We start from the raw sequence: 12,020 nt of genomic DNA, 5'->3' as shown, positions 1-12,020 counted from the left end.
CTGCCCCCTAAAGTACTTTGATGCTAAAGAAGTCATATTTGCCCCAGTTAAATATTTCATCCAGAGTACAACACTACAATGGTGCTTACATCTGAAATAAAGATTTGAAGGGAGGAAAAACGAAGCTTGAAAATACTTACCTTTTTCCATGCCTTTGCTAAAGATTCATGCAAATTATAAGTGATTAGCACCTGCAAGCCTTCACATGTACTATATATCTGACGACACACTGAAATAAAAGCTCCTTTAACCACAGGCAACATTTCCGATCCAGAAAATATAGAAATATCTTCATCGAGAAGTTTTTTAGAAAACTGGGCAATTATGTGAGCACCTGTAGAACTAAAAGATGATATATGAAAGTGATCCCAAGTTTATATTAATTTTGACTTCATAAAGCTCTACCAAAAAGGCTAGTTTTGTCAAAAAAACTCTTCATTTGTTTGACTACCTTCCAGTCCTCCTCTAACTTTTCTCAGACATGTCAATATTCATGTTCCCACCCATGCACAGATGTCCAGTAATGAGAACAGTTTCAATGGGATGCAAGGAAAAAAATGGAGAGACAGGAAAAAAGCAGCAAAACTATACACTTAAAAGATTATAGATACAACGAGACCACGGCCATGTAGATAAGTATTGCCAGCTCTACAGTGAAAACATAATCCTAAATGCTCCATTCCTAGCATTTATTGACACATTCCCCATTTCATTAACAGGACTTAGTTCCCCTATATCAAAGGACTGAGATACTTTGTGTGTGTGTGTGTGTGTGTGACAGAGTCTTGCTCTGTCACCCAAGCTGGAGTGCAATGGTGCCATCTTGGCTCACTGCAACCTCTGCCTTCAGGGTTCAAGCAATTCTCCTGCCTCAGTCTCCTGAGTAGCTGGGATTACAGGCATGCACCACCACGCCCAGCTAATTTTTGCATTTTTTTAGTAGAGACAGCATTTCACATGTTGGTCAGGTTGGTCTTGAACTCCTGACCTCAGGTGATCCACCCACCTCAGCCTCCCAAAGTGCTGGGATTACTAGCATGAGCCACTGCACCCATCTGGCTGAGATACTTTTAAAAGTAATAATAGATAATAATAATAGATAAATACTTAATGCTCAGAATTTATACAAGTTCAATGGTGTGCATTAGATTGTTGTGGTTATAGGACCTAATATTGTTTCCTTATGCCACTGATTTGTTGGAAAAACTGTCATGTTTATTTGGATAATTGTTTCTCCATGGTGTCATTTACTTGTTTCTCTAGTTCTCCATATATTCTATAAACTGATCATTAGATCTAGAGGCTTATTTAGATTTAAATTCAATTTATTTTGTTTTCTTTCCTTTTCTTTCCTTGGTAAAATAACTTCATAGTTGGTTGCCACTGTCTACCTCCTCTTGCATGAGGCACTATCTAGATGTCCCAATTTTAGTTGTGCTAAAGATCATTGGTCAGATGGTATTACCCTGACCTCTCTAGTAGGTAGTCCTCCCCATCAACCTTTCGCCCAATGATTTTAGCATCCATTAATGATTCATTTCCTATATCCACTATTTCATTAAGGATTATCAAATTGTGACTTTTCTGATTATATCATTTATTTTGCATTTATTAGCTAGAATTCTTCTGTGAAGAACTTTTCCTCAGTAACGTCTCAATTACACGAAAATACAGTTTGTACAGAAAAGGCTGGAAAAAAATGTTTAAATTTTCTTTTTATCAATTTGCATAGTAATTAGTTTGTGTCCTGGCAACTTCAGTAGGTAACTGATAAAGTTTATTTTTTGCTTGTTTTCTATTTTAGTGTCTTTTCAAACCCATGTATTTTTTTAAATTATTTTATTTTTATTTTTTTATTGCATTTTAGGTTTGGGGGTACATGTGAAGAACATGCAAAATTGTTGCATAGGTACACACATGGCAGTGTGATTTGCTGTCTTCCTCCCCTTCACCTATATCTGGCATTTCTCCCCATGCTAACTCTCCCCAACTCCCCACCCCCCACAGTCCCTCCCCCATTTCCCCCCAACAGACCCCAGTGTGTAGTGCTCCCCTCCCTGTGTCCATGTGTCCTCATTGTTCAACACCTGCCTATGAGTGAGAATAAACGGTGTTTGATTTTCTGCTCTTGTGTCAGTTTGCTGAGAATGATGGTTTCCAGGTTCATCCATGTCCCTACAAAGGACCCAAACTCATCGTTTTTGATGGCTGCATAATATTCCATGGTGTATATATGCCACATTTTCCCTGTCCAGTCTATCATCGATGGGCATTTGGGTTGGTTCCAAGTCTTTGCTATTGTAAACAGTGCTGCAATGAACATTGGTGTGCATGTGTCCTTATAGTAGAACGATTTATAATCCTTTGGATATATACCCAGTAATGGTATTGCTGGATCAAATGGAATTTCTATTTCTAGGTCCTTAAGGAATTGCCACACTGTCTTCCACAATGGTTGAACCAATTTACACTCCTACCAACAGTGTAAAAGTGTTCCTATTTCTCCACATCCCCTCCAGCATGTGTTGTCTCTAGATTGTTTAATGATTGCCATTCTAACTGGTGTGAGATGGTGGACTAAAGACTTAAACCTAAGACCTAACACCATGAAAACCCTAGAAGAAAATCTAGGAAAAACCATTCAGGACATAGGCGTAGGCAAGGACTTCACAACCAAAACTCCAAAAGCATTGGCAACAAAAGCCAAAATAGACAAATGGGACCTAATCAAACTCCACAGCTTCTGCATGGCAAAAGAAACAGTCATTAGAGTGAATCGGCAACCAACAGAATTGGAAAAATTTTTTGCAGTCTACCCATCTGACAAAGGGCTGATATCCAGAATTTACAAAGAACTAAAACAGATTTACAAGAAAAAAACAAACAAGCCCATTCAAAAGTGGGCGAAGGATATGAACAGACACTTTACAAGACATACATGAGGCCAACAAACATATGAAAAAATGCTCATCATCACTGGTCATTAGAGAAATGCAAATCAAAACTACATTGAGATACCATGTATTTTTTATATACGTTATGTATAATATAAGCCAAGTAGAGAAGAGGGCTAGGTAGAAATGGTGATGGATCTAAAGGGTTACTATATAAACTTTGATGGAATCCTGTGATACCCTTTGTTGCCTTCTATATCTTGAGCTCTGCCACCTTCCAAGAAGCACATTGGGTTAGCTGCATGAAACGTAGAAGAAAATCTGGAGGTCAGACTCCTTAAATTGGCTTTCAGGCAGCTCTTCTGTTTTCAGTCTCACTTTTACTTCCAAATTTAGAGATATTTGGTATCACCAATTCCTGAGTTTTTTGAGAGGTTGTATAAAATGAATCAGGTTTATTCTATTTTCCCCTGCTAGACCCAGGGAGACTGAATGGCTTGGTCCTAAGAGGTATTCCCCACAGTGCAGCACGCCAACTGTGGCAGACTGTGGCCAGATTGCCTCTTCAGACCCGACAGTGAACCAACCCTCCTCACTGGGTGGGGCCTCCCTCCAGGAACTCCAACAACTTCACCCAGCGGCTCAGGGACAGAACTCTGGTCTCCCTGGGCCTGAGACCCTAGAAGGGGTGACCATAGTCTCCATGGAACGACAGATTTAGTCTTTCTTCATGCTAGCTCTGAAGAATCTGGGCAGCCCAGACAAGTGGGTTCCCCCCAGGGAAGCACATCCCCTCTGCCAAGGAACAGCCAAAGTGCTTTATTAAGTGGGTCCTGGTTCCCATGCCCCCCCAACTGGGCAAGACATCCCAAAAGGGGGTCACCAGACACTCTATACAAGAGCGCTCCTACTGGCATGAGGTTGGTGCCTCTGGAGGTCACAGATCACAGAGGAAAAACAGGCACCCATCTTTGCTCTCTGTCCCCCTCAGGTGACATCTCCAGATGTGGGAGCAAACCACATAAATAGGGCCTGAAGTGAACCCCCAGCAAACTGCAACAGCCCTACAGAAGAGGGATCTAACTACTGAAAGAAAAACAAACAGAAAGCAACGACAGCATCAACAAGAAAAATCCTCTCAGAAACCTCACCCAAGGGTCAGCACCTCAAAGATCCCAAGCAGGCAAACACATGAAGATGAGAAAGAATCAACGAAAAAAACCACTGAAAATAAAAAAGGCCAGGTTGTCTCTTCTCCTCCAAATGATAGCAACACCTCACCAGCAAGGGTATAGAGTGGGATGGCAGATGAGATGGATGAATTGACAGAAGTAGACTCAGAAGGTAGGTAATAACAAACTTGACTGAGGTAAAGAAGCATGTTCCGATCCAATGCAAAGAGGCTTAGGACCATGATAACAGGTTACAGGAGCTGCTGACTGGAATAACCAGTCTAGAGAGGAACATAAATGACCCGGAGGAGCTGAGAACTCCATGAATCATACACAAGTATCAATAGCCAAATCAATGAAGCAGAAGAAAGAATATTGGGGTTTGAAGACTATCTTGCTGAAATAAGGCAAGCTTAGAGGAAAAAGAATAAAAAGTAATGTACAAAACCTACAACAATTATGGACCTATGTAAAAAGACCGAACCTATGACAGAACGGAGTACCTACCTAAAAGAGATGGGAAGCATGGAACCAAGTTGGAAAACACACTTCAGGGTATCATCCAGGAGAACTTCCCCAACCTACTAGGACAGGTCAACATTCAAATTGAGAAAATACAAAGAATCCCACTAAGATACTCCATGAGACCACAAGACACATAATCATTAGAGTCTCCAAGGTCAAAATGAAAGAAAAAATGTTAAGGGCAGCCAGAAAGAAAAGCCATGTCACCTACAAACGGAAGCCCATCAGACTAACAGCAGATATCTCAGCAAAGAACCTAAAACCCAGAAGAGAGTGAGGGGCCAATATTAAATCCTTTTTTTTTTTTTGAGATGCAGTCTTGCTGTCACCCAGGCTGGAGTGTGGTGGTGTGATCTCGGCTCACTGCAACCTCCTCCTTCCAGGTTCAAGCAATTCTTCTGCCTTAGCCTTCTGAGTAGCTGAGACTACAGGCATGCAACACCATGCCTGCCTAATTTTTCTATTTTTAGTAGAGATGGGGCTTTGCCATGTTAGCAAGGCTGGTCTCAAACTCCTGACCTCAGGTGATCCACCTGCCTCAGCCTCCCAAAGTGCTGGGATTACAGGCATGAGCCATCGCACACAGCCATTCAACATTCTTAAAGAAAAAAATTTTCAACCCAGAATTTCATATCTGGCCAAATTAAGCTTCATAAGTGAAGGAGAAGTAAAATCCTTCACAGACAAGCAAATGCTGAGGGAGCTCATCACCACCAGGCCTGCCTAGCAAGAGCTCCTGAAGAAAGCACTTAAATAGGGAAAGGAAAAATTAGTACCAACCACAGAAAAAAACACACCAAACTACAAGGACAAATGACATTAGGAAGAAACTGCAATAACTAATGTGCAAAATAACCAACTAGCATCATAATGACAGGATCAAATTCACATCTAACAATATTAACCTAAAATGTAAATAGGCTAAATACTCCAATTAAAAGTCACAGACTGGCAAATTGGATAAAGTCAAAACCAATCAGTGTGCTGTATTCAAGAGATCCATCTCATTTGTAAAGACACACAGAGGATCAAAATAAAGTGATGCAGGTAAATTTACCTGGCAAGTATAAAGCAGAAAAAAAGCAGGTGCTGCAATACTAGTTTTTGACAAAACAGACTTTAAACCAACAAAGATCAAAAAGATAAGAGCATTACGTAATGGTAAAAAAGATCAATGCAATAAGAAGAGCTAACTATCCTAAGTATATATGCACCCAAAATAGGAGGACCCAGATTCATAAGACAAGTTCTTAGAGACCTACAAAGAGAGTTAGACTCCCACACAATAATAGTGGGAGATTTTTAACAACCCACTGTCAGTATTAGACAGATCAACGAGGCAGAAAATTAACAAGGATATTCAGGACTTGGACTCAGCTCTGGATCAAGAGGACCTAACAAATTTCTACAGAACTCTCTACTCCAAAACAATGGAATATACATTCTTCTCAGTGCCACATGGCATTTACTCTAAAATCAACAACATAATTGGAATTGAAACACTCCTCAGCAAATGCAAAAGAACTGAAATCATAAAAAAACAGGCTCTCAAACCACAGTACAATCAAATAGAACTCAAGATTAAGAAACTCACCTAAAACCACACAACTACATCAAACTGAACAACCTGCTCCTGAATGACTCCTAGGTAAATAATGAAAGTAAGGCAGAAATCAAGAAGTTCTTTGAAGCCAATGAGAACAAAGAGACAATGTACCAAAATCTCTTGGCTGCAACTAAAGCAGTGTTAAGGGGGAAATTTATGCTACATCAGAAAGTTAGAAAGATCTCAAATCAATACCCCAACCAAAAGAACTAGGGAAGAAGAACAAATGAATACAAAAGCTAGCAGAAGACAAGAAATAACTAAGAATAGAGTTGAATGGAAGGAGAGACAGACATGAAAACCCTTCAAAATAATCAATGAATCCAGGAGCTGTTTTCTTGAAAAAATAAAATAGACCACTAGTTAGACTAATAAAGAAAAAAAAAAAAGAGAGAGAAAAATCTATATATATATACATATACATTTTTTTTTTAAGACGGGTTTCACCATGTTGGTCAGGCTGGTCTTGAACTTCCGACCTCAAGTGATCCGCCTGCCTTGGCCTCCAAAGTGCTTGGATTACAAGTGTGAGCCACCACGCCCGGCCAAAAAAAATCTAATAGACACAATAAAAATGATAAAAGGGATATCGCTGAGCCCACAGAAATACAAGCTATCATCAGAGAATTATTTATGTACACCTCTACATAAATAAACTAGAAAATCTAGAGAAATGGATAAATTCCTGGACACATATACCCTCCCAAGAAGAAGTGGAATCCTTGAATACACCAATAACAAGTTCTGAAATTGAGGCAGTAATAAATAGCCTAGTAATCAAAAAAAGACAAGGACCAAATGGATTCACAGTCAAATTATACCACAGGTACAAAAAGGCACTGATATTATTACTTCTGAAACTATTCCAAACAATTAAAAAGAATGGACTCCTCCCTAACTCATTTTATAAGGCCAGCATAATTCTGATACCAAAATCTGGCAGAGGCACAACAAAAAAAGAAAATTTCAGGCCAACATCCCTGAAGAACATCGATGTGAAAAATCTCAGCAAAATACTGACAAACCAAATTCAACAGTGCATCAAAAAGCTTACCTACCATGATCAAGTTGGCTTCATCCCTGGGATATAAAGCTGGGTCAAGATACACAAATCTATAAACATAATCCATCACATAAACAGAATCAATGGATTATCTCAATAGATGCAGAAAAGGCCTTTGGTAAAATTCAACATCCTTCATGTTAAAAACACTCAATAAACTAGGAACAGATGGAACATACCTCAAAATAGTAAGACCTGTTTATGACAGACCTACAGCCAGTATCATAGTGAATGGGCAAAAGCTAGAAGCACTCCCTTTGAAAACCAGCAAAAGATGAAGATGCCCTCCCTCTCTACTCCTAAATAGTATTAAAGGTTCTGGCCAGGGCAATCAGGCAATAGAAAGAAATAAAGGTTATTCAAATAGGAAAAGAGGAAGTCAAATCATCTGTTTGCAGATAACATGATCCTATGTTTAGAAAACTCCAACATGTCAGCCCAAAAGCTTCTTCAGCTAACAAGCAACTTCAGCAAAGTCTCAGTTAAACTGAAGAGTTTCTGCACAGCAAAAGGAACTATTATCCGCGTGAACAGGTGATCTATAGAATGGGAGAAAAATTTTGCAATGTACACATCTGACAAACATCTAATATCCAGAATTTACAAGAACTTAAACAAATTTACAAGAAAAAAAAAAACCCATCAAAAAATGGCTAAGAACATTACTGGACACTTCTAAAAGGAAGACATTTATGCGGCCAACAAACATATGAACAAAAGCTCAATATTACTGATCATTAGAGAAATGCAAATCAAAACCACAATGAGATACTATCTCATGTCAGTCAGAATGGTGATTATTAAAAAGTCAAAAAACAACAAAGAGATGGACACTTTTACACTGTTGGTGGTAATGTAAATTAGTTCAACCATTGTGGACAGTGTGGTGATTCCTCAAGGATCTAGAAGCAGAAATACTATTTGAGCCAGGAATCCCACTGAATATATACCCAAAAGAATATCAATCACTCTATTTATAAAGATAGATGCGCATGTATGTTTATTGCAACACTATTCACAATAGCAAAGATGAGGAACTAACCCAAATGCCTATCAGTGACAGACTGGATAAGAAAATGTGCCACATATACACCATGGAATACTATGAAGCCATAAAAAGGAATTAGTTCATGTCCTTTGCAGGGACACGGATCAAGCTGGAAACCACCATCCTCAGAAAACTAACACAGGAACAGAAAACCAAACACCACATGTTCTCACTCATAAGTGGGAGCTGAAAAATAAGAACACATGGACACAGAAAGGGAAACAACACACACTGGGGCCTGTCAGTGGGGAGGGGTCAGGGGAGGGAGAGTGTCAGGACAAATACCTAATGCATACAGGGCTTAATATCTAAGTGACAGGCTGATAGGTACAGCAAACTACAATGGCACACATTTACCTATGTAACAAACCTGCAACTTTTGCACATGTATCCCAGAACTTAAAGTAAAATGGAAGAAGAAGAAGAACGAAGAAGAAGGAGAAGGAGAAGGAGAAGGAGAAGGAGGAGGAGAAGGAGGAGGAGGAGGAGGAGGAGAAGGAGAAGAAGAAGAAGAAGAGGAAGAGGAAGAAGAAGAAGCAGCAGCAGCAGCAGCAGCTTAAATAACAATGTGCTCTTCTAAACAAAAAAAAACTTACATGAAAATTTTAATTTCAACAGAAAGGCTAGAAAATGAAAGCAGAAAAAAATTCCCAGAAAAAACAAAATGTTTAAAGGAATAGAAAAAAGGAACAGATAAGAATGTCTAACTTCAAATAATAGAATTTCAGAAACAACAAAGAAGAAATCCAACTATTTTCCCTAAAAGACATGAATTTTCAAATTCACAATGTCCATCAATATATGTACAATTATTATGTGTCAATTTAAAAAGACATTCATCAAGTACATAAAAGTAGAACTTCATCAAGAAACATCGTAACATTTTGGATCATTAGACACCAAAAAAACTTCCAGAAAGAGGAAAATGGAAAAAAAATAAGGCTACTCCATAATGATGATAAAATATGTTTCCAGAGTAAAAGTTATGCATAAAACTAAGGCAGATACACATTCTGAATAAAGTTGGTGGGAAGGTTCAAAAACAGATGTTTTTAATTAAACTCATGGACTTTGTCTGGTATTTTAACACACTGAGAGAGGATTTAGTCAACTACAAAAAAAACATGTAAATAAGTTAGCAATGTAGTGAAAGCTAAGAACATTGAAAATTGTAAAAACAAACAAAATATTATTATCTCCAGAGAAAGCAAAAATTGTGAAAGAACAGAAAATAATAAAAGAATACCACATGGCTCAGCTGTGAGAAGTATTCACAATAATGTGAATACAGTATAACATTAAATAAGTTGATCACACAACAGTATTGTACCAATGGAGAATGATGGGACTAGGTATCCATATGTATTTGTGTGTTTGGTGGGGGAAGCAGGGAAGAGAAATAAATTGCTGTAATATAAGTCAAGGAACAACTGACAATTTAGTCTTAAGCTAAAATAAATTATATGCACATTATTTGATAACCTAAACACTAAAGAAAACATCAATATCAGCTGAAAGCAGTTGCCTCTAGAGATCAGGAAAGGAATTGCTACTTTTTATAATAAACCTTTATGTTTACTCTATGCATCTATAACTCAATGAACAATAAATCAAATTTTAAACAGACAAATGATATGAAAAGGAACACTACTATCAAGGAAATGGAAATAGCCAATAACTCTATTGCCACAGGAGCGGAGCATGAGATGCTCAAACTCAGTGAGATAATACATGAAATATGAATCAAATAAGTAGACACAAAACAAATAAGTAAATATAAATCAAAACAAGGTCTTTCACTCAATAGGTTGCCAAAACACTTGCAAACTGATTATGCAGTCCTGATAAGAATATAAAAAAGAGGGTATACCTCATACTCCCCATAGGCTGCTGGCCAGAAGGTAAAATTCAAAAGTATTTTGAACAGTATATCTGGGAGGATCTATAAGATATAAAATATACAGGCCCTCTAACCCAGCAATATCACTATCAGTACAATCTTACTAAAATTTAAAAGGCTAGCAATGTAAAGCATTTGATAACCCATAAAATCTTTTATTTTTCTTAATTAATCTAATGAGGCTGGGCACTGTGGCTCACATCTGTAGTTCTAGCACTTGGGGAGGCCAAGGTGGGCGATTGCTTGACCCCAGGAGTTCAAGACCAGTCTGGGAAACATGGTGAAACCTTGCCTCTGCTAAAAATACAAAAAAAAAAAAAAAAAAAAAAAATAGCCAGGCATGGTGGTGAACACCTATAGTTCCAGCTTTGTGGGAGACTGAGGCACTGCAATCACTTGAGCCTGGGAGGCAGACACTGCATCACATCACTGCACTACAGCCTGGGCAACAGAGTGAGACCTTGTCTCAAAAAAAAAAAAAAAAAAAAACTGAATGGAAAAGTTTATTCAAAGTAATTATTGCAAAAAAAGTATTTGGTGATTATAGTTTATGAAAAAGTAAATAATTGATAGAAATGATATAAGGGACAGAAGGGAGGAAATGACCTTTTATAAGGTCAATGCCATAGGTGTTAAGTGATATAGATTATTTGAAAGAGTACTAAATACAACTAAAACAATATAATTAGCAATTACAACTAATTCTGTTATAAATGTATATTACAAACTTAATAGCAACCACTAAAAAAAGTGACAAAGAAAGTATAATTGATATACTAAGAGAGGAGATAAAATGAAATCACATAGAATGCTCAATCAAACCCAGAAAAGGCAGAAAGAAAAGACCAAAAAAAGGGGCAAAATATATGGTTAATATTAATCTAAGTATATCAATAATTAACTGTTAAGGTTCTAAATGTATCATTAAAAGACTATCAAACCAGATTAAAAGGCAAGACCCAACTATATGTTGTCTATAAAAATCCCACTTTAAACATAAAGACAAAGATAAATTAAAAGTAAAAGGATGAAGGAAGATATACCATGCTAACAATAATCAAAAGAAAGCTGGAGTAGCTATATTAGTTTCAGACAAAGCAGACTTCAAAGAAAATTATCAAGGGCGCATTACATAATAATAGAGCGGTCAATTATCCAAGAAGACATAACAATCCTTAATGTGTATACACCTAACAACAAAGCATCAAAATACTTCAATCAAAAACTGATAGAACTACAGGGAGAAATAGATGGATTCACTAATATAAGTGGAGATTTCAACATACCTCTAACAGAAATTGACAGATTCAGCAGGATGTCAGTAAGGACAAAGTTGAACCAAACAGTACCATGGATCAATTGAATGTAACTGACATGCAACGATAGTAGGATATATATTATATAAGCTTACACAGATAATTTACCAAAAGGCCACTTTCTAGGGAATAAAATATACAATAAACTTTAAAAACTAGAAATAATATCAAGTGTGCTGTCATAGTTGCAAAAACACAAGGGTTGGAAGCAGTGGCTCATGCCTGTATAAAGCAAAGTGCTGTATGGCTCAGCACTTTGAGAAGCCAAGGCAGGTGAATCACTTGAGGTCAGGAGTTCCAGGCCAGCCTGGCCAGCATGGTGAAAACCCATCTCTAATAGGCTTATTAGAATAAAAAAATTACAAAAATTAGCCAGGCATGGTGGCATACACCTGTAGTCCCAGCTACTTGGGAGGCTGAGGCACTAGAATTGCTTGAACCCAGGAGGAAGAGTTTGTAGTGAGCTGAGATCGCGCTACTGCACTCCAGCCTGGGT

General features: G+C 37.8%; 1 protein-coding gene across 6 annotated transcripts in view; it reads right to left on the bottom strand.

Moving 5' to 3' along the window:
- The window catches only part of TBC1D32 (TBC1 domain family member 32), a 244,204-nt gene that overhangs the window by 163,395 nt on the left and 68,789 nt on the right, over nt 1-12,020 (bottom strand). For all 6 annotated transcript variants that reach the window (XM_032274914.1, XM_032274917.1, XM_032274915.1 and 3 more), the window contains one exon: nt 141-342. In XM_032274914.1, the coding sequence (XP_032130805.1) occupies nt 141-342 (202 nt within the window). The remainder of the gene's footprint in view (nt 1-140; nt 343-12,020) is intronic.

This window comes from Sapajus apella, unplaced genomic scaffold, assembly GCF_009761245.1.
Source record: "Sapajus apella isolate SASKATOON/1434 unplaced genomic scaffold, GSC_monkey_1.0 scaffold6, whole genome shotgun sequence".
NCBI lineage: Eukaryota > Metazoa > Chordata > Mammalia > Primates > Cebidae > Sapajus > Sapajus apella.
The sequence above is the reverse complement of the archived record's forward strand: the minus strand, read 5'-3'. Positions and strand labels throughout refer to the sequence as shown.